Source organism: Manis javanica, chromosome 3, assembly GCF_040802235.1.
Source record: "Manis javanica isolate MJ-LG chromosome 3, MJ_LKY, whole genome shotgun sequence".
Classification (NCBI taxonomy): domain Eukaryota; kingdom Metazoa; phylum Chordata; class Mammalia; order Pholidota; family Manidae; genus Manis; species Manis javanica.
The window spans coordinates 132610390-132634630 of NC_133158.1; the positions used below are offsets into that span (position 1 = coordinate 132610390).

General features: G+C 37.6%; 1 protein-coding gene across 2 annotated transcripts in view; it reads left to right on the forward strand.

Moving 5' to 3' along the window:
* Positions 1-24241, forward strand: part of SPATA16 (spermatogenesis associated 16) — a 212783-nt gene that overhangs the window by 179775 nt on the left and 8767 nt on the right. The window contains exons 7-10 of one of the 2 annotated variants that reach the window (XM_037003739.2): positions 194-340; positions 1438-1550; positions 7492-7656; positions 10038-10121. In XM_037003739.2, coding sequence (XP_036859634.2) covers positions 194-340; positions 1438-1550; positions 7492-7656; positions 10038-10121 — 509 coding nt within the window. The remainder of the gene's footprint in view (positions 1-193; positions 341-1437; positions 1551-7491; positions 7657-10037; positions 10122-24241) is intronic. The other variant, XM_073230426.1, reaches the window with a different exon arrangement.

Here is a 24241-nt window from a genome sequence, read left to right on the forward strand (position 1 = left end):
AAATATAAATAATGAAATATGATTTTGATGTATCATTTATTTGGCCTTTTGATGTACACACTTTCACTTTGTATCTTTAAGGCTTATATCTAACATTTATTCCAAGTAAAATTCCTAAAATCTAGGGGATAAAAGACCCTGAAAACAATACAATTGTAATAAAGTCTTCAGTTCCTTTTCTGTTGTATTTCAGATCTTCAAGGAATCCACATATTGCCGCAGACAGTTAACTGGTCAACTTTTCCTTCCCAAAAATATCGCTTGACACTTGGGTTCAAAAACAAAGAAGAAGGGAAATTTTTGGAAAAAGTATCAAGTAGGAAACTGCCAACATTTACTGGTAAATCATCTGAACATCTTATTATGTTTCAATAATATTACAGGAATTGTGCAGTATTCATTCATCAAGTCTATTCATCACAAAGTTTAGCATATAGTAGGGCCTACCCCCCCAGGAATGCTTGTTGGGGGGTAATTAAGTACTTCAAATCTTTTTTTGTGGGTTAGTTAACAATACCTAGGAATCTGGTTCCTCCAAGACCAAACACAATCCTAGAGTTCCCTCACTTCAACCATCTCAACCAAAACACACTATCCCCAATGCTAATCACAGGGCACTTAAAAGAATACAAGCATTTGCCATCAGCAATTACAAATGTAGAAGAAAATTATTCAATAAAATGATTATATGAAATAAAAAATATAGTCAATGACAACTTTAATTCACTTGGATTATCTGCCATTGTATTAATACCTATTCTACTCTTTTCTTATGTAATTAGCCAAGAATTTAGACCTTCTGAAGCATATTATATATAGTTAAATTGTATTCAGTAAGTCTAGCTAAGATTTTCAAAAATCAAGAAAATATGCACGTGGAGTTGGAATTTTCAAAAATCAAGAAAATATTCACATGGAGTTGAAGTCTCAGACTTGTGGGCTGAATTCACGACCAGGTTGGATTTATTCCTTCAACAATACCCACATAATTAAGGATTTGTGTTTTGTCTACACTCTATCCTCTGAGGCTTATCTCAACTTCAAGTTACATTCAAAGTCAATGGGATCTGCACACTTGAATAATGCCTGGGAGGAATAAGACAAGAATCAGACACATTTATGACAACATTTTTTCACAACTCAGGAAAAACATACTCCGCAGAGGGAGATGAATTGTTATAAGCTGTCTCTTAGATCTCTCAATCAGAAAACACACCAAATGAGTAAGTGATAGTCTCTAAAGGGCAATGTCTCCTCTGCCTTGCTCCTCATGGATCTTTCATCATTATACATGTGCTCTGGGGATGGAACTACTTTCCATACTAAAGATTTCATATCTATTAATATTGAGATATCTGTTTATAGCTTGCTAAAGAAAGCATTTCAAAATAGAAGTCTGGAAAAAATAGTATAAAAGTTTATTGTTCCAATTTTTAGAACATAAAACTCTCTTCGGTCTGCTGACCAGAGAAGATGCAGTGAGACACATGGAAGCAATGAGAGAGCGAATCTTGCCAATACTGGATTTTATTAGAAGTACCCAATTGAATGTAGGTATATAAGTCTTTTATATTTGCCCAACATACAAAAATTAGACGATTCTAGAAGTATGGAAAGTTTATGTTGCAAATATTGCAAGTGTTGGGGGATTTTAGAAACATTCTCAGTAAATCTCATTTGCAAAACCAAATAAAGTTTAGTTAATGATTTCATTCCTTTTTATTTTAAAACATATTACAATGCTATGCTTTGCAGTTCCCAGCACTTATTAGGCTAGTGTCTCTTTAAAGAGCCTTTTCTTTGTGCCTTCCTGGTATCCAATTCAAGGTTGCAGTGAATTTCCCACTTCAAATCAGTAACAAAAATTTTAGTGAACATATTGTTTTCCCTACTTATACTGGGCTGTCACATATTACCATTTCATTATCTACACAAGAATAATGCAGAGCTTTTCAAGCTAGTGTCTCCACACCACACCGATAAACTGGAAGCTACTCTAAACATTGGCAGTTGGTCTTTGTAACCTTATCTAATCCCTTTCTCTGATCCGGGGAAAATATTGCCCTTCCTACTCTTCAGTCTTAGAAAGTCCAAAATAAGACCTGAAGTATGCTGTGCTACTTTTACAAAATTTAAGCCATTGTACTGAAAGTGCAGAAAGGGAACTTCTCGTTAACAGGCTATAAAGGCTACAGATTTGTGCTTTTTAAATATTCTTCAAAAAGCCCGTAAACTGGAAAATTTAAAGAATCTTCTTTTAGTGGCTTTTGTATTACATCATTGATTTAATGTTTTTACCTTACAAGGGGAACCCAGGGGGTCATCACAAACAGTTACTTAACATCTGTTCGGCAGTTTGTCTGCTCAGTAACATTATTCAGCATTTTAGAAAAGCTATAAAACCCCTAATCTATTTGCATGATTCGTAATCCTATGAACTACAAATACAAAAGCATACTTTTACTGATTTTCCTTCCACATAGCTCCCCCCTCTCCACGATTATGTTCCAGTCAAATATGTCCCCTATATTTCTATTCATAAGAAATCCATATCTGATTAGTCATCTCAGGCTCTCATAACAAAATACCATAGACTGGATGGCTTAAACAATGGCATTTTTTCTCACAGCTCTAGAGGCTTGAAGTCCAAGATCAGGGGTACCAGCACAGTCAGGTTCTGATGAAGACCCTCTTTCAGGCTTGCAGTCTGTAACCCTCTCTGTGTCCTAACATGGCAGAGTATAAATTCTCTGGTGTCTCTTCTTATAAGGGAACTAATCCCATCACGAAAGCCCCATTATCAGACCTCATCCAGCCCTGATTAACTCCCAAAGGTGCCATCTCCAAATACCATCACACTGGGGGTTGGGGCTTCACCATAAGAATTTTGGGTGGGCAATCTCATTGGCTCTCCTACAAGTTTTGGGTCCTGTTCTCCAAGTCATCCTCCATCACAACCTCCTCCAGCCACACACACACACACTCTCTCTCTCTCTCTCTCTCTCTCTCTCTCTCTCTCTTTCTCTCTCTCTCTCTCTCTCTCTCTCTCTCTCACCAATTTCCCTATCCCAATTAGAGGCCCACACGCATCATTATTGTCATCATCAGGACTTTGCAAACAGTGGAATCGGTGCTAACAAGAATGATCACATGTAGCAGTATTTCACCTCCTCTGTGCATGGTTACCCTAGCACAGCCAGAGTGCTGGCTGTTGTGGAAGCTATCTGTCTGTGCCCTGGCTCTTTGGGCACCTGCCTTACTTTGCTACTGGCAGGAAACTGACTATATCATCTGTTGCCAGCTCAGATCCCACGATGTGCTGTGATACGGGTTGGGCCTATCTAAGCCTCATGCATGTTTTAAATGTTCTTCATTCATTTCCTTCTCACCTTCCAAAGGGCATTCTGGCCACTTAGAAATTTATATATACATGTGTCTTTATGTGTCTAAAAAGGAGATTTGAAAACCATAACTAGCAAGATTCTGGGCATCTAGTTAATAACTCAGACTTCTTTAGAATGAGTCAGGAGCACTCTGCTAACTGCAAGAAATTTCACCAACTTTCCTACTTTGCTTCTATGGGAAATAGCAGTTTTGGGAAGATTATCTCAATGAATTTTAATGGAATTAAATTGAGTAAGCATAGAGGTATGCAAGGACCACAAATATATCCAAATATTGGCCTCAAGGCTTCTTACTATATGCCTGACCACAGCTGCATACAGCAGGACTGAATAACACTGGCTGCAAAGGTAACCTAGCTTGATGAAGCAAGTAATGATTTGGTGAGTAGAAATTATCCTCTATGGTACCATTAGCTGTGTCCCAAGAAGCCTGCAACAGTGTTTTTTAAGCTCCCCTGAGGTGTGCTTTTCTTGTCAGGCATCAAAGGCCTTCCACTTGAATGTTTAGGCATTGCACTGTCCTTATTAGTTGTTACCCTAGCTTGTGACCCCTGTAGATGAAGACTGTCTAAGGCTGTGCTCTGGCTGTATAACTCTAGGGCAAGTCATTTAACCTCTGAGACATTTTTTTCTCATTTATAAAATAGGCTGATATCTGCCAGGCCCACCTCACAGAGCTGTTCTGAGACCAAAAGTACATAATCTATGCTGAAGCCTGTTGTAAAGCATTACAAATTTTAGTTTAATTATTTGTATTGGTTTTAGTTTACTTTGACAAAAGAACTGTTCTACAGACCTTTCTTTTTCTTTGTACAAGCTGTGAACTTTGAAATTACGTATTTGTCTGAAATGAAGAATGTGTGAGTATTCTGTGGATGTCAAATTCTTTCATTAGATTACTGATGGTCTCAGATAAGCTCCCAAAGGCAGGATTAGAGACATCATCTCCAGCCACGGAGTAGATCTGCTGCCATAGTAGGGCTTTATGGGAGACACAGTTAGTGTAGGACCCAAGGACATTCCTGGTATGAGGGAGCTTTCTATTCCTCAGGCAATGGTTCTTCTTATCTCTGACACCAGAGTCCTTATCTTTAGAGATTCCTTTGCTGGGCACACAAAATATGGCCAAACAAAAATGATTCTGGCATTTTAAGAGTTATAATCTAAAATTTTCTACCACCTTCATATCTGGTGGCTTTTAATCACACTGAACATCAACCTCATTCAACCAGGAGCTCTGCTCTAATGGTATTTTTCCTTCTCTGGATCTTTGTCCTAATTATTTCACATGCTCCCAGATGCTACTGTGCTTTTCCATTCATTAACTTTATTGGCTGCTGTCAGTTTCACACCTTATGTACTATGCTTCCTGGGCTAAATGTTAAAGAGTTAAAATAATAAAATGCCATGCATGAAGCTTCCTTCTCAGGCTGACTTAACAAAAAATGACCTAACTAACCATGTTTTCAATACCTCATTAATTTTACTTTTAGTTTCTTTCAAGTGAAGCATAAAAAATGTTTATATATGCACATTTGAAATGAATAATGATATGTGTTTCCTATCCCTGTTTTTGCAATTAATGTTTCTATATATTATGTCAAATGGAAATGCATTCCAAATACTTGGGCTCTGCTTTTGAGCAGCATTATTTAGTGCCACCTATTTGCCAAACATTTATCTATACCTGCTATTAAATCTAGGTAATTATCTGACTGAAGCCTTCATTTGAATGTGCTATTTACTTAAACTTCATTGTACCTGTGAAGTGTTGGTTTCAGTCTTGGCCAGTTTATTACCCTCTGTCCAGGAGCTAAGGAGTCCTTCGATTACTCCTGAAGTCTCATTGGGAGGGTACTTACCTTTAGATTTAGCCATTGCTAGCATTCCATGTTTAAGCTTATTCCTTCATTTTTGTTATTTCCCTTATTTTCTTGAAGCAGCAGCACTAAAACATTCCTGCTGGCAACGATAGTAACTTTTATTTCTTTTTCACTTTGTCTCTTGAATAACCCTGTCCTGTATAGGTGAAATCTTAATCTATAGTTTCCATCTATAGTATTTGACTTGGGGTCAGGGGAAAATGGGGGACTATTAGCAGTCAACTACATTCGTTCCCTAGTTAGTGTCTTATTCCCTGGTATCAAGTGTGTATGGAGCACCCTGCTTTGTTATACTTCTAACAACCAAGCTAACAAAGCACCATTGCCTTCCATTGCTCTTATTTTCCTGTTATTTGGAGAAATTACATGGATAGATTATGTTTCCAAGCAGGCTGCAGTTGTTTCTGCTCCTTGGAATTGAGTCACTCTGCCACTTTCCTACAACTAGCCCCCTTGTTTATTTTAAAGAATAACAAAGAAAGCAATTTTTCTTCAGAAGGATCCTGCAACTTGCTTTTCTCTATTTGACAGTATCCCATTGTTTAGCTACAAGTTTCAACTAAATGGGTAAGCTAGCTATTTCATCAATACAGAGAAGGGATCCCAGATCCACAATGTGTAATCATCACTCCTGTAGCTTTTCAGATAAATTATTCAGAAAGAATAAGTTAGCAGGGATAGAGGGACATTAGTCAGATGGCACAGATGGGTGTTAGGGAGAAATATAGCAAACACAATGCAATAGTCTCAGCCTTCTTTTATTACTGTGATTCTAGCAATGTGCCAACTTCTAGAGGTTGGTGTCAATCAGAATATGAGTGTGACATTTCAGAAAGAACTGCTTTCTAAATTCAAGTTGAAATTCAGATGTTCTAAGTAACTCTAGTTTCTAATAATTTTGCTTTTTAGAAGAGAAACGCATGTCTGCCTTTTCTAATTTCTGGGGGGGATATCTGTTTTATAAGCGTGCACACACACACACACTAAAATAGTCCTTGATCATATATATATTAAGCTTTAAGGTGGTGGTTTGTTCTTCACCTTCTGTCTGAGATATATGAATACATTGGGGGGCACCTAGCTAACTAAAATGCATATTTCTAGGGCCACATATCAACATACTGTGATTCACTGAGTAAGGGCCAGGACTTTGCAAGTAAACAAACAAGCCTAGGGATTCTGGTGCAGGTGGTCCAGGAGGAACCCTGCCATAAAGGAATGCTGGCCACTCAGCCTTCCTCTTTCAAGCAACAGGATATAAGACACAATTGCCAAAGTACATCCTCCTGCAGTTCCCCATTTCTCATCACCCTCCAAATGCAACAGACTCATGCTTTTCAACTCTTTGATGCTCCCTTATGTCAAAAGTACTTTTTCCTAAATATAAATGTAAGAATTTGGTGATAACTTTGTCTCTCCTATCAAGCACTACAATTTGCATTAAGCTTTTTAGAGATGCCTCTTTTGTGACTGGCAGTAGCAAACACATAAGGCCGGCCACCTTATTGTAAGTGTGCCCCATTTTAAGAAAGTCCAAAATACCAACATATTCCTGGGGATTGGCTGTCCTTACAAATTTGCACAATAATCTATTTCATGATGGATCATGTCAGTTGCCAGGATGGTCTTAGGAGCCTGAATAAAGCACTATGTATTACAAGGAAAGGATCCAGAGTCCACGACCATCGAGGGAGAAAGATAAAAGCAGAGTTGGAAGTCTAATGCAAGCCATTGGGTAGATAGTATTCAACTTGCAAAACATTTTTTAGGATTCAACTTGCATAAAAAAATGTTCTTTTATGTAAACAAGGTAATGGGCAAATTTCTGCTCTTATGATGCCTTGGTGACATATATAAAGTCACCTTTTCTAAATGGACACAGCTCTGTGGGACCTCCAGTGAAAGAGTTGAGCACAGGTTCAATTTCAGTCCCCTCTTTCCCCCTCAGCCCAGCTTCCTCATGTAGGGCCACCTGCAACCCCCTCTCAACAGTCCTGCAAAGTGTTCCCTTTTCTATACATTTATTTGTTTGAAGGAAGGATACAGACAATTCTCTAAAGTGACAGAAAGAAACATTTATTTGTACTAGTTACCATTGCTTCAAATGATATAAATATATTACCATAAGCCCTGACTTTAGTCCCCAGGGAGAGGTCTATTTCTGTGGTTTTGTTCTAAAACATTTCCTTTTCCTGGGAGACTAGGCGAGATTCTATGCATACTCAGGTGTGATGGAGAAATTGCAATACACCAGTCTCCTCAGCCAGCTGCAGAGAGTAAAGGAGCAGGCCCAGGTGGTCAATCAAGTAATGGCGGAGCTAGCCACCACCCCGTATCTACATGACATCAATCAACAGGAGGCACAACTGGTGAGTGTTTTTCTTTAAGGCTTTCACAGGCCCTGAGTCAACAGAAGAGTGATATGGTCCAAAAAAATATCATGATTATCCATGTAGTCTGAGGGCAAACTCCCCAAGTCTCATGGAAACAATCTAATGAAGAAACTGGAAAATGCAGAAAGCAGTGCGTGTCCACTTTCTATTTGCTCACATTGACTAGCTGCCATTTTTTTATAGCAAGAACTTCGTCATGTAGAAAAATATAGAAAAGAACCAATTATTCATACTGTATGTGAGGCTTTCCATTTTGAGTAAAGTTAAATTTTAACAAATTGTTTCTTAAGCTCCAGGATACGTTAATATATATATGATCCTCTCCTATAGAAAAATGAGAGGACAAAAGAGTAACTGCTGTATAGGCAACAGACCCCTCAAAATAGTCCTTAGAGTTTTTTTATCACTTCTAGTGTCACATATATGTTGGCAGTAGTGACACATGCACAAGAGTACAGTTAGGTAAAGTAGTTTGATTTGAGGAGATGTAGTTAGTCAAATGGCTGTGTTTTTTAAACCAAATTGACCAGTTAACTCAGAAAACACACAGCCAGTCAAAAACTAGTTGAAGGAATATCTCTCGGAAGCAATCTTCAAACAACTGTCTATATTATAACTATAATTAATATTAGAAATGATAGCATCTAATTTGAAAAACAATATTAAACAGTGTGCTAGCCATTAGAGGAAAGGTAAAATTTATTCCATATGCAGATCCTAATGTGTTGTAGGTAGGGAATGCTGTATACTTTGAGGTTTTAATTGAAGGTAGCAAAAATGAAAACAGTCCAAACTGATCACCTGTAATGTTCAGATACCTAAAAGAACCCCAGACTTTCAGCTTTTAAAGTTGTAACAAGTTAATCAATCAAGAAATGAACTGCCAACATTTATCATGTTCATCTGAACCTGTAAAAGTGTAGTAAGTATTGATATTCAAAGGAAGCATATAAAATGGTCTGACTAGCCAAATAAAATTATGCATCTTAAAGACTGAAACTATGAAAAAAGTCTATTAATAAAGAAATTACTAAGTCAAACTGACAATAACACTTTTTAAACCTTTATCACTGTGCAGTGGAACACCTTCTAGAAGGCTGTTTATCCTACCATTCATAAGGCATTCAGGGTGCAGTAAGCGGAGGCTTCAAAGTACATATTACAGCCAATTTTAGATGATTAATGCCCTTGTGAGATAAGAGGAAGCAAAGAAAATGTTAATTTAAGTGTTGGTCCTGTCTTCCTGATACACCCAAAAAGCACCAAACTAGAATTATTAACGTCCCTTACTAACATGCTAGTGCAATATTCCACTATCTGAAACCTTGGGAAATAGGATTTCATGGAATGTTTTCATAAGTTATATACTTACTAGAAAAAAAATTTTAATGTATGTGGATGTATACGTACAGGCCAAATATTTAAAAGTCATGAATCTTCAAGATTTTATCACCTAAAGTAATAGATTTTATTTTCCAACTCTCAAGCATGGGCTAACCTAGAAGATAAACCCCAGTGATACCTTTTATGATGCTATATATAAACAGTGAGTACTCAAAAGAAGAGTTTTCAGTGACTCAACTCTCTGCCTGCCTACTTAAGCTCTGCAATATCTAAAATACAGAAAGATTATCTAAGGGTTAAAATTGTTTGATGCCACAGTAAACTGAATTGGCATTTGTTCTATGTTAGAGAACTTCCTTTTATACCTTTGAAAATCATACGGCTTGACGTGGCTTCATTACTTTGCAGCAATGTTCATTGGATTGTTTTAAATTGGAATATGGCAGTTTTGGGCAATGGGTGGAATTTTTTACACTTGCCTTTGAATGGAACCTAAAAAGAAAACTTAGTTATATGAAATTTTAGAAAAGAAAAGAATAGTAAAAGAACTTCAATGAGATAGATCCTTTAAGAGGCAATAAAACAGCACAATTTTAGCATTATCCTCCGGTGAGGTTTTGCATGATGCCTAGAATTATGATAGATTAGCCTCAGGAGAAAAATACTAAAACGCATTCATGTACTACATGCTATTTCCTGAGAGAATTCACTGCTGCCTTCATTCTTTACAACCCAAATCTGTTTTTACAAAACATCAACACTCACTACATTAAAACCTATATGTTTTCTACAAATTTTCAAGAAGAATCTTTTCACTGTTACAATATTTTATATCTACAATAATATTCAGTAATGACTGAAGCAAAGATGAGGTGGCAGTGTTCATTGTCAGAAAGATGAGTAATAAAATCATCAGCGTACAAATGATTTTTTAATTAGGTTTTAATCTGTGTATTTATAGAAGTTATTTCTGTGTGAATTGCACACTGCTCCTTTTTATCTTGGTGCCACAGCTGCAGTCACTAATGGCAGATGCTATGGACACCCTTGAAGGAAGGAGAACCAATAAAGAACGTGTATGGAATGTGATCCAAAAGGTAAAACTTCCCACTGAAGGAAAAGGGTTTATTGTCCTCAAAGAAAATGTCCGTCTTGGGTCAAATCCGTTTGAAAGATAAAAAGAAGAGTAAGTTCTTAGGATTGTTTTATTGTTTCCTTCTTTAAATACATGCAGCACTCTCTCTGAAAAGTGTAACCACAATCAAATATGGATTATTTCATCTGTTCCCGCAGGTCTGTTTCTTGTCCAGCAGACTGTGGGCAGGTGTGTTTATGGGTCTTTTTATCATGCTCAGTTTCATATTCTATTTTCTTTATCTGCTTCCTCATTATTGATTATTGCAGATTTTTTAAAGCCCTTTCATCAGTGTTTTAACCCACTCCCCATCCCTTCGCCCCATAGTCTGTCACTAGAGAAATAATGGCTACATTTCACACAACTCAAAGAAACTAGCACATCAGTGCTTTAGATGAAAGAGTAAGTCTGGTTGTTAGAAGTTGAGGAACATCCTCTGCTGCCTGAGTGAATAAAACAAACGCTGAGACGCCTGGCCTCAGGGACTCAGACCTGTGTGACACGGGCAGGGCCCTCTGGCAATGGAGGAGAGAGTCATGCTGGGTCTTCAGCCCAGCTAAAAGTAATAAATTCTGATCCGTCTACTCCCCAGTCACTCTTCTACGATCACCCTAAGAACCCACAAAGGGAATGGTGTCAGGGGGTATAAGAAGAACAAACCAAAGGAGCCTTCAGTTTAAGAGGAAACAGCTGTGAGGGATTCTGGTGCCTCTGAGGAAATGTACGTCTTCTGTGATCAACTCAGAGACCCCATGATAAATGTACAGAACAGAAATTAATTGAACTCAGCAAGTACTTGTTGAATATCTACTGTGCCGATAAGAACACTAGGTGTTTAGGGTATTTTACACGCAAAGACAAACACAGCCTTACCATCTAGGAAAGAAGACAATTACTAAACAGCTAGTTATAAGTTTACTGAATATTATAGTAAAAAAAAGTGTATGTTCAATGGTCTATGGAAACAAATAGGGAAATATAATCTGGTCTGGAAGGTTGAAATAGCCATCTTGGAGAAAGATATTGTTATACAACACTTAAAGGGCATGTAGTAGTTATCCAGGGAAAAAGAGATCTCTACCCAGGGGAAAAAAATTGTACCAAGAATGCAAAGAAAGCATGGCACATTGAAAACCTGACAAAGGAGCAAGGAACATATTTCAGAATGAAATGCAGAGTCAGGAGAAGTCAAAGAAAAACTTATGAATTATGTTAAGGACTTAGAATGTTTCAGAAAGTATTTATCTAAAAAGTGCTTTTAGACATCTCTAGGGCTGTAGTGGAAGAACAGACTGAGGGGCTACAGAAATGTGGGGAGGTCAGTTATAAGGTGGTGGCTTGATCTGTAGTGGTGGGCATAGAGAGGGAGAGAGGCAGACAGATATAAGAAGTATTCAGGAAACCAAACCTCCAGGCCTTGTTCACAGATGGCATATGGGAGTTTGGAGAATAGAAAAAGTTAGAATGATGCCCAGACATTGGGTTTGAGCCATTGGGCAGGAAGCAGGGAGTTTGCTCATTCCACTTAAAGTAGGAAACACTTCAGGGGAGCAGGTTTTGGCTGAGAATATAAACTCCCTCAGAGTCCAATCAGGAGACAGAAACCATGCCAGATATTTGAAAGGTAATTTAATATAAAGAATTGTTAACTAGGTATGAAATTGTTAACTAGCTAACTGAAAAATCAAAGGACAACAATAATTTATCACAGAGAAAGCACTTAAAGGAAGCAGCTACTAGGCCTTAGGGCTGGGAAATCTAACAGATTGGAATTAATAAAATTTAGAAACCTGGAGCAGGGGCCCTGCTGGGCACAAACTCAAGACCTCCGGATAGGAGGTGCTGCTCAGCTGGATCCAGTGTCTTGAGCTTGGAAGAAGGGCCCTGAAGGACTAAGACCCAGATTCTGAGAAGGGGCACCAACCCACTGATGCTGATGGGAGGGGGTTGCTCCACTGGGCAGGAATGGTAATGGAGGTAATTCTGTAACTTTTGGAAAAACTATATTCAAATGCTACTACAGAAAAGACCATATGTTTCTGGGGCAAAGAAGCTTTGCTAAAGAAATGCTCATAGGAACCCTGAGCAGACAGGAAGTCAGCAGCAAGTCCCTCCTTCCTCCTTTGGCATAGCAGCATCCCTTATTGCCCCCTCTGGACAGAGACTAACAGCTGGCCAAACAGAAGTGGGTTTGCAGAGTTCCAGCCCCAGCATCACAGAGCTATTTATAGAAGAGTAGGTTTGGAGTTAGACTAGAGGCTAATACCTGGCACAAAAGTGCATTGAACTTAGGGTGCTGGCAAGATATCCAAGGGGAAGTACAGATCCTAGCGTGCCAGATAAACACTGAATAAAGAGAGATTTCTTAATCATTGGCAAATTGGTGTTTGCTGATATCATTTGAGTGGCTGAGAAAGAGCAAAGAATAAGAAAAGAAGAGAGCCTTGAAGAGCACAGGTCATACTTAGGAAGAGAACCCTACAAAGGAGATGAAGAAGGAATGGCAAGAGGGAATGGAGCTAGAAGTAAACCAACGCTGATGAGCATGAAGCAATATAATCAAATATCTCTGTTGACTATAGACATAATTATTTAGCACAGAGGTCAGAAAACTACAGCCCTCAGGTCAACATTTTTGTAAGCAAAGTTTATTGCACACAACCATGTCATTCATTTATGTATCATCTATGTCCCCGTGGCCAAGCTGAGTAGTTGCCACAAATATTGTGGAGCTCACAAAGCCTAAAATATTTACTATCTGACCCTACACAGAAATAGTTTGTTGTACCCTGGTTTATATCATTATCCCTCCCAGAAATATTTATATTTGTACAGCCAATATTTGTATTTACAGATCCAAGTGATACTAGAACAACAACCCAGTTATGAAATTCCAAGAGCAGCCAAAAAGGTAGATGAGAGATTGACATTTGTCTATACCTGTCTACATCTTGCAGATGACTACCAAGCCCAGCTCACTCTAATCTAGTTTTTTTGATGCCCACGTTCATTGGAGCACTTAGCCTGTGGCTTCCCACTTTGCCCCAACTGCAGTTATCTATTCCTGTGTTACAAATTATACCAAATTTAGTGGTTTAGAACAATAATTCAGTATTCACTATCACAGTTCTCTGAGTTGACCAGACTCTGCTGGGTGGTTCTTGCTCAGTCTCTCTCATGCAGTTCAGTCAGATGGCTTCTGTGCATGAAGCTGAAAACAAAAATGTACTGGACCCCAGGATGGCTCACTCCTGTGATTCACAGTTGACTGGAGTGCCTAAATATGGCCTCTATTATGAATTGGCTTTAAACAGTATGACAGCTGGGTTTCAAGAGTAAGTATTTCAAGAGAAAGGAAATAGAAACCGTCAGTCCTCTAAAGGCCCAGAACTGGCTGGCGACTTCCACCATATCCTGCTGGTCAAAGCAGCCGAAGGCCAGCCTAAATTCACAGGCTTGGAGGAATAGATTCAACTTCTTTAAGGAGTAATGATACATGACTTTATCGAGAGAATGAAATGGTAGCATCCATCTTGGAGACAAGTTCCAGCAGCAGAGCCATGGATCTGTGTCCTGGACCAGAAAATAATCCTGTGAGTGAGCATGAGTCATGGGGACAGTAATGTCAAGGCCTCCAAGATCAGAACACTGCAGAGCCACTCCACCCAACTACTGAGTGTCTAGACTCACTGGGAGCAGCCCATCTTTCCAAATTAAAGGCCCGGTAACGATCCCAGCTTTCTAAATGGAAACTCCTCAGAGGTCTTTAGGAAGATGTGAATGAGAAGAAACAGGGTGCCAAATTTTTCCCAAGGGCTTTTAGTTTGGTTAATGTGACTCTACAAAGGGTGATCATATCACTTTCAGACAATTCCGGTAGCAAGTAAGTAATTTCCTTTTACTGCTGCAGAGTTAATTTGAGTGTGCAGAAAAAAATAATTAAAAAAACCTAATTGTACAAGCTACACTGTGTTCCAAGCCCAGTAGAAGTTGATAACAGTATCACCACCTCTGAGATCTGTTATCTATAATAGAAACAGCTGGTGTACCTAATGAAAACACTTTAAGTTTTCATCTGAAGCTGCAGAATTATAGCAGCACCTCCTAGTTCCATGTAGTTAAAAGGTCTGTCAGAATCCCCATTACCTAATGCAATTTTCAGGCTCCACTTTGTTACAGGTCTATAAAAAGCCTATCAAGATGAAATCTGATTCAGAAGTACTGACCTCCTGTCTACATTTTATTTTCTTTGAGATTTGTCTAAGAACCCAGAAAGAGAAAGAATGCAACAACTGAGTTGTTTCCTAATTCATCAGGACTAATATATCGTTTATACAGTTTTAGGAAAGTGGCTCTTGTTTTGGCTCAGCTTCACACAATATTTCCTGTCTAGTAATTAACTCAAGAAAGATATATGTTATGTTGGTTTAGCTGTGCAAATTGAAAAAGAAGATTATGTTTTAAAAAAAAGTAAATTCTCTTGTGCTGGAAAGCCCCATGCTACACAGACTCTTTAATTAAGAGTACCACACTATGCTTAGTTTTAGTCTATAACAAAAATCCCTGAGGAAACACACCCATTGGAGTATTCCGGAGGTCCCATTAACACTGCACATTCGTGCATACATCAAACATCTGCCAGGTACTCCTCGGGGTCAGACACTATTCTAGACTTTGGAGATAGAGCCAAGAAAAAGCCCTCATGATATTTACATTCTACTAAATAAAAGTAGGCAATAAACTACCTAACGAGATAGGGAATATGTTATAAATCATAAATGCCATGAGTGGAAGAAGCAGAAAAGGAAACTGGAGAAAGTGCCAGATGATTACACCTGCAGTAGAATGGTTGGGGCGGGATCCGCTGAGGTGCCGTGTAAACAAAAACCTGAAAGAAATGCAAACCATGCAAGTATATGGTGAAAAGCATTCCAAGTAAAGGAAACAGCAAATGCAAAGCTTGAGATTGGAGAGTGCCTGGCACGTATGAGGAACTGCAAGGAAGGCACTGAGGCTGGAGTAGAACAAACAAGAGTAACTGGGGGTGAAGTGAGAGAGAAGAAGGCGTAAGGATTGGTCGGGCAAACCAAGCAAAAACACTCTAAGCTGCTGAGTTGAGACTAGGTTGAAGGGGGCAAGGGCAGCATCAGGGGGACTAGTTAGTACGTTATTGCGATGGTACGAGAGAATCATTATGGCGTGTGAAACTGAGGTTGGATGGCCTGAACTCTGAATCCAGGTGGTGGCAGTGGATATCCAAGTGACCAGATTCGGTCTCCTACCCAGAAGAACAAAGGTTTATTCAGAAGGAGGCTAATACAGTAAAAATCACCCTGGATGGCAATTTAGAGATTTGGGTCTGTCGCAAATTAGCTCAGAACACACTTCCTTTCCCTAAGCCTCAGTTTTTTCATCTGTAAAAGAAAGATACTGAACTAGAAGAGTCTAAGTCCCCTCCCATCTCGATGAATGGGTCTTTTAAAAGCCAGACCATGGAAATGAAGGAAGAAAAGTTAAATTTTATTGGGCTTTTAATATGTGCCAACACTCTCCTCTTCACTTTATAGATACTAATTCGCTAATCCTCAAGTGAGACACAATGTGCAATTTATTACACAGAGAAGTTCAGCAGTCTGCCTGTGGTGACACAGCCCCTGGAGCCTAAACTCTTTACTGATAGAAGCCCAAGCTTTGTGCTACCTGAAGAAGCCTGACTGGGCAGCATTGCTTTACATGTGGCTGAGCATTCAGATGTGAAGCCAAATGGGGAATTACAGTGACTTCTGGCCAAAGTGGAAATCCTTGACTATTAATTCAACTCCCACTTACGGGACTTAGGGCAAGTCACAACATTCTGAGAAACTTAATGTGTTCATACCCTTTCCCCCTTCAGAGTCTATGATTTTGTGTTGCTTAGCCTTGAATCTTAAGGCCTGCTGAAGCTTTTTAAACTAGGCCTGAAGATAAATAGGAAAAGGAGTCTTTAGAAAAAGAAGTCTTCTTAAAAGTGTGCCAACTGATAAGTTGGAACATTCCTATTTCTTCTCACTGTAGAATCAGTTGAGAAAAAGTTAAGCAACTCTGTGTCTGCACCTCTAAAGAAAAGTTATTTACTCTTCATTTACAAAGTCTAAATTTCACACCAGAAGATCAGAATGTAGTCTGGTGTAACACAAGAAATTATCTTATTCTGATATGCCTCTGGATCACTGATTTGAGACTAAGTAAAAAGAAGTCAAACTTTTTTATCTTAAAAGTAATGAGAGAAATACTCTAGCATATAATCATGGTCCTGTGAATTTTCATGAGAATAATGCTACTTTAAAACTTCATCAAGTATTATAATATAGTCCATCATAATCTTCAATGAAATCAACAAATGGAGTGTGCATAGACATCTCTAAACCATCCATATGAACTTATTTCAAAAGTGTCTAGCTTTCTGTATTCTGTTTTAATCTCAAAATTTTAACTTATAAATCAAATTTGTCATCATACAGAAATGGCATTCACTGGTTTATTAATTTGATCTTTTAAGATGAAACCAGGATAGAATTGTATGTCATTTAAGAACTCTGTTCTGTTCAAGTCTATTGATGTAGGCAGATCAAGCAGGGAAGAGCACAGATCTGAGAGATGGGCCAGGGGCAGTTGGTTAAGAATGGAGAGAGAAGAGCAAACTGGAATATTGTATTTACTTTCCACATCAGCATTCAGACCCAAATCCTTCCCAAAACTCTCCTGAGAGAGATGACACATGCAGCATGATAGTTCACCGGCCAGTCGTCTGGGCAGCCTGACATGTGGCTAGGCCACACCATGTGTCTCTCAGAGAGTACTGCTGTCTTCACAGAGATTCAGCAGCCATACCACTCATTTGCAAAACAGTTTTTCCAGCAATCAGGCTTTTCCTGGGTGTCTTCTCTTTAAGGAGTCTCTGCAGATTTATTGCAATTTGATTGTGAATCTTCTCAGCTTCTGGTTATAGGCTTCCTCATTAGCATATCCCCAAATTCCTTTACAGTGTGTGCTCCAAGCACTGCTGAGCGGTTTTGTCCGTGGCATAATGGGTGTTGTGTAGAGAAGCAGTGCTCTTGTTGCTGGCCACACGGGGAGGAGGGCGGGGGGAAAGGCTCTGAGGACAAGCAAGGAGGCCAGGCCCAAGGGGCTGAGGACCCCCGTGCCTGGGAGAGTCACTGCGGTTCCTGGGAGAAACGGTGCTGTGCCAGCAGGGGTCCAGGCAGCCGCTGCAGTGGAGGAACATTCACCAGGCTGGGCAAACCTGACTGTGATCAGAGGCTGAGCCCTGGGGCAGCCGGACCTGGGGGAGGACTCATCCTCAGATGCCTCACACAGCAAAGCCAACCCTGTCTGGGAAGTGGAAAAGGCCAAAAGCCTTGGTTTTCGCCACTCTCCTCACCACAATTCAGCACGTTCTCCAAATCTAGATGGCAAATTTCAATCTCATTTAAGCCAACATCTTTTGCCTCTGACTTAAAGGAAGGTGTGCTTAATTTGTTAATCTTTTCCAATAGCTATGTTTGCTATCACCCACTTCCCACCTGTGCTTGGCCTTTCCTCCAAAACTGGGAATGCCTGTTTTATATACTTGTTGGCTGACAGTGTTCTAAAACTTAGATGATCTGGCAGGAAACTTCTGCAGCAGAAGCATTTCTGTGCAGGAGTCAAATCCCAGCATGGCCCCTAGGGAGCAGGTATCCAGAAGCTTTGCCCTTTTTCCCCAAAGTTACCCAGGGACAGACAAAGCTAACTACCGCTGTGTTCACATACCTAATAAAATACTCCGTTACTAAACAAATTATGAAACTATGTCGTATGTTAGTCTGTCTGAAGTTTCCTTTTGAATAACTATCACAGTTGAAATAAGCTATAAAAAATTTATTTCAGATAAATAATTAAGTTAATAATGTGATGATGACAATTATCAATGATTGTTTAGCATGTGCCAAACACTTCAACAGGTCATCACATTTAATGATTGCAGCAACCCTGTGAGGGAGATGTATTGTCTCTCCTTTGAAAGATGAGGAAAGAGCTTTGTAAAATTAACAAGGAAACAAACGCAAGTTTGTAGTGACAGTGTTTGGTTTTGAATCATACTTGTTTGGGTCAAAGATTTGGTTCCTAATCATTAGCTAGAACAGTTATATTAAACCAAATGCAGCTACTAAAAGTCAATGGCCCAAAAACACTGCCTGATCCAAGCTCAGATTCTGTAAGACAACCAGGGAGACAACCTTTAAGTCAACTTCTCGGCTGTGAGTATGATAAGGAGCCTCAGAGGCCATTCTAGCTTCCTCTGTCTAGCTCTACCTCACAGCTTACTGGCCCAGCTGATGACTTACCCAGACAGCTTTGTGGCAAGCTTCCTGACCCCAAATCCCAAACCTGGCACCCACTATGACCTGAATCATGCTGTTCTTACTGTCCCCCCTCACCATCCCTCCCTCTGCATACACACCGTGGTCAGGTTGGCTTCCAGAGCCCCCTTCCAGCAACATTAGAACTTCAAGAAAACAACTTGGAAGTTTAGTCATTCCTGTACTGTTCTTACTGTTGCTCAGAGGGTCACTCTCTGGTGAGTTAACTGAATTAGCATTCTGAAATGCACCAGGCTCTCAGTGGTGACACAAATTCAAAAGCATATATTGCTGTAACCCCTCCAAGCTTTACCCTCACAGCACAGAGGCCATTGGGCAGGGACTGGACAGCAAATGTTTACTCCGTTGCTTCTTGGGATCCCTCCCTGCTTGTCCTCTTAGTGAGCTAATAATATAAGGAGGTGATTTTCAAACAGAAATTAGAAATACTCATATTACTCCAAGCCTATGGGTGTTTTTAACTGCAAAAAGTTTCCAAAATGCATCTTTCAGTTTAGTGAAATATTCTGGTACAAGGGAGGGGAGCATATACTTCAACTATATTTCAAACTGAAAAATGAGATTGCAGTTCATTCTAAAAGTTACTCTCTTTAAATTACTAGAAGTGTCTTCTTTGCTTGGCAGCCAGCATTTTATTGCATGAATTTTATACATTAAGTTTTGCAATCCTTTATAATTCTGGAGAATAACAGAATAACAGCTTATACCACTTGGTAGCTAAATGAGGCATAGGACATCTTCCATTCTGTATTGAAAGTGGGATTGATACAGAGTTCAGAGCAACTGACTTGTAGCTCATTCAATCATTTATTGTATACTCATTATACCTTTCATCTTTTGGAGCAGGGCAAAATGAAAGTGTCTTTCTACGCAGCCCTAAAGGAAGGCATGGGTCATTTATCATTCTGGTTATAACTTTCTTAAAATGGTGCATTTGTAGGAGGGGACAAGATTATAATCTAAAACTCATACAAATGCCAGAAGCACAAACATACCCATACCTCTTAGCATCATCAAAACTGTGTTTATGTATAAAATTTGTGTGTACTCTGCTAAAATGGGTTTCTTTTTGAGAAAAGATTCTGGAAAGGAATATGAGATGGCTGGTGAAAAGATGAATATGGACTTATGTTAAAGATCCTAACCTAGAGATAGGATAAGGTTAGGGCCCTCTCTTATTCAATTAAATGGAATCCAAGAGGCTTTGAACTTCCCAAGACCTCTATGGAGAGAACCCTTCAGCTTCCCAAGAATTCATTTCACCATATTGATAAAGAGATTTAGAAGCAACTGAGGAAAATGACAACTGTTAGAAGCTAATACAGAAATGCTGGTGATATTAGAATTGTATGACAAAGATTTTAAAACAGCCATCATAATAGTGTTTTAATGAACAATTATAAACCCCTTAAAACAAATGAAAAATAGCCTCAACAAAGAAAGTCTCAACAAATAATAGAAGGTTTGAAAATGAAATAGAAATTTTAGAAATGCAAAATACAATAAAATTTTAAAAATTCAGCAGAGTGGCTGAACAACATAACATAGCCAACAGAGGAAAGAATCAGTGAAATGAAGATAGGACAATAGAAATTACCCAATCTGAACAATACCCATGGAACCTAATAAAGGTATCTGCCCCAGGTCCTGTTTTCTCTGTCTCTCTCTCTCTCTCTCTGCCAGTACCCTGCCTTGGCACCCCCATATGACCCCTGAGGGCATATCATGTACTTCCTTCAGGACTTACAAGGAACTTCTCTATTTCAATTTCTCTAGTGGTCTTTTGAATTGCAATTCACCACCTCGCACCCTGTGCTCTACTTTACAGATGTTAACAAAGTCATAACAATCTCCCACTCTTTTTCTGCCTTTTGTGCTTTTAATTGGTCATTTTACATAATTCCATTTTCTTTCCTTTCTTAGTATATCAGTTATACTTCTTTTCTTATACTTCTTTTTTAGTGTTGGCCTTAAAGTTTCCAAATTACATTTACAACTAATCCAAGTCACTTTCACGTAACACTATAGAAGTAGTGTGAGTACCTTATAATACAAAAAATCTTAAATCCTTTTCCCATCTTCTATAACATTGATTTTGTTACTCACTTTGCTTATATAAAGCAAACATAAGCATATACACACACACACACACACACACACACACACATAAGACATGTACATAATCATATATAAGCAAATACATTATTGATATTATTATTGCCCATTCACCAAGATAGACCACATTCTAGGCCATAAAACACACCTTAACAAATTCAAAATAGTTGATATCATACAATGTCTGCTCTCAGACCACAGTGGAATTAAATTAGAAATCAGTAACATAAAGATAACTGGAAAATCTCAAACTACATGGAGATTAAACAACATACTTCTAAATACATGAGTCAAGAAAAAAAATCTCAAGGAAAATCTTTAAATATTTGAGTGAAATTGAACATTTATCAACATTTGTGGGATACAGTGCAAATAGTGCTTAGAGGGAAATTTATAACACTGAATGCATATATTATGAAAGAAGGAAGGTCTAAGGTTAGTTGTCTAAGTTTCATCTTAGGAAACTAGAAAAGTAAGAACAAATTAAATCCAAACAAAGCAGAAGAAAAGAAATAGCAATAATTAGAGCAGAAATCAATGAAAGTGAAAACAAAAAATCAACTAAACCAAAACTGGTTCTTCAGAAAGATCAATAAAATCAATAAGCCTCTAGACAGGGTAACTAAGAAAAAAAGACAAGGGACACAAACTACCAATATCAGAAATGAAAGAGGGGACATCACTATAGATCCCACTGAAATTAAAAGGATAATAAAGGAGTACTATGAACAATTCTATACCCACAAATTTGAAAACATAGATGAAATGGTCCAATTCCTTGAAAGATACAATATGGCAAAATAATACAAGATGAAATAAACAATATAAATAGGTCTATATCTATTAAGGAAATTTAATCAATAACTAATAACCTTCTAAATGTAAAATTTGTACACTTTAAGCATTAAACGAAAACACCAGTAGATTGAAATTGTTTGCTATCTATTGGCTTATGCATTTTATGTTCAATTGAAATGTAGGTAATTATAAGTGTGTGTTTGTGTGTGTGTGTACCTAGAGCAACTACTACTAAAGAAACTATACAAAAAGATGTACCAAAAGCACTCTAGATAAAATTGAACTGGAATTCTAAAACAATGTTTCAGTAGGAAAGGAAATAGAAAAAAAAAAACAGAAAAGCAAAAGCAAGAGAACAAAATAAGAAATAAAATGACAAAGACCTAACAAAGCAATAATTCTATTAAATGTAAATGTTCTAACTACAACAATTAAAGGACAGAGATTTGCAAAATGGAATTAAAAACATGATTCAACTATATACTATCTACAGACTCACTCCAAATTTAATGACATAGGTAGGCTAAAAGTCAAAGGGTGAGAAAATTATATCACACAAATATCAATATAAGGAATGTAGTAGTGACTATATTAATATCAAAGTAGACTTCATAGCAAAGGAAATTACCAGAGACAGACAGGGATTGTATAATGATAAAAGGGTCAATTCATGAAGAAGGCAAAGCAATCATGAATGTATATGCACCAAACAACAAGGCTGCCAAATATATGAAACAAAAACTGATTGGACATATCCACAATTACAGTTGAAGATTTCAACTCCTCTCTCTCAACATTTGATAGACAATTAATCAGAAAAGTCAACAAGATATATATAACTCAATAACAGCATCAACCAACAGGATCTAACCAATATTTGTAGAACATCCATCCACCAACAACTAGAATATACATTCTTTTCAAGTGCCCATGGATTATATACCAAAATAGACCATATCATAGGCCATAAACAAGCCTCAACAAATTTTAAAAACTTAAATCATAATGTTTTCTTCAACTTCTATGGAATAACATGATTTATAAATCAAATTGCTTTAATTAATAATTATATAAAAATATATCATTCATTTATTAATTTAGTGTTATAAATTTATCTTTTAATGCTGCTTTTTCTGTATTCCCTAAGTTCTGCTATATTACATTTTCATTTTCATTCAGTTCAATATAATTTTTCATTTTCCTTGAGACTTCTTTTTTGATTCATGGATTATCCTAGGATTTGAAGATTTTCCTATTATTTTTCTGTTATTGATAAATTAGAGTTATCAAAATAGAGAACTTTTGTACAAGATTCTTTTGAAAGGATGAAAAGACAAGTAACAGGGCAAGAGAAAAATATTTGTAAACTACATATCCAACAAAGTATTAGTACTTAGATTATATAAATATCTCTTAAAATTCAACAGAAAAAAATCAATTAATCCAATTTGAAGGTGTGCAAAAGAGAATGGCAAATGAACACATTAAAAGATGCTCAATATCACTAGTCATTAGAAAAATGCAAAGTAAACTATAATGAGATAAATCACTACATACCTATCAAAATGACTAAGATAAAAAATAATGGCAACACTAAATGCTGGTGAGGATGCAGAGAAATTGGATTATTCATACATTGCTGGTAGAATGTAAAATGGTACAGCCTCTATGGGAAAAAATATGACAGTTTCTTTATAAAACTAAATATACAACTATCATATGACCTACAATTGTACTCTTGGACATTTATTGCAGAGAAATAAAGTCCTAAGTTCACACAAAAACCTATACATAGCAACTTAATTTATAATGGTCAAAAATTGGAAGCAATCTAGATGTCTTTCAAAGGGGGAATCATTAAACAACTGTGCTATATCTGTACCATGGAATACTACTCAGCAGCAAAAAGAAACAAACTGTTGATACCCACAATAGCCTGAACAATTCTCCAGAGAAGTATGGAATTATATACTATATGATTACATTTATATAACCTTCTTAAAATGATAAAATTAAAGAAATGGACAACATATCAGTGGTTGCCAAGGGCTAAAGAGGGTGGGACCAGGAGAAAAATGGGTGTAGCTATAAAAAGGCAACATGGGAGACCTTTATGGTAATAGAACTGCCCTGTATCTTGACTATATAAATGCCAGTATCCTGACTGTGGTATTCCACTACAGTTGTGCAAGATGTTACCATTGGGGCAAATTGCAGAGCATACACAGGTTCTTCCTATACTGCTTCTTACTGATACATGTAAATCTATAGTTATCTCAAAATAAAAGCTAAAAATGCATGATATATTTAAATCTGCAGATACTTTGGCCATTAATTGTTGAAAAGTAATTTTTTTAAAGCCATTATAGTTGTTTTCTTGACCAAAGTGATAGCAAGATTTTATGATTGTTTTTGACTCTGTACTAGCCTAAAAAGTGCTATCATTATGGACATTTTCAATTAAGAGTTGCTGATACAGTTTAGCAGGGAGATTTTTTGAATATTTTGTAACATCTCAGGAGTAGTTGCCTCAGATTTTCATTTTGTATTTTTATGACTAAAATACTAATCACATACCAAATTCACTAAATGAGAAAGGACAAATGTGAGGATTATTTGTCTGTTTGAATGCTCGCCAAAAGCTTAAGGAAACTGCTATATTATGAGTAGCAGAAACAACTCTGTTTCAGAAACTAAATTTATTTTAGAAATTAATTTCAAGCCTGTTTGAAAACAATTGTCATTCTAATGAGCATTAAAATTCAAA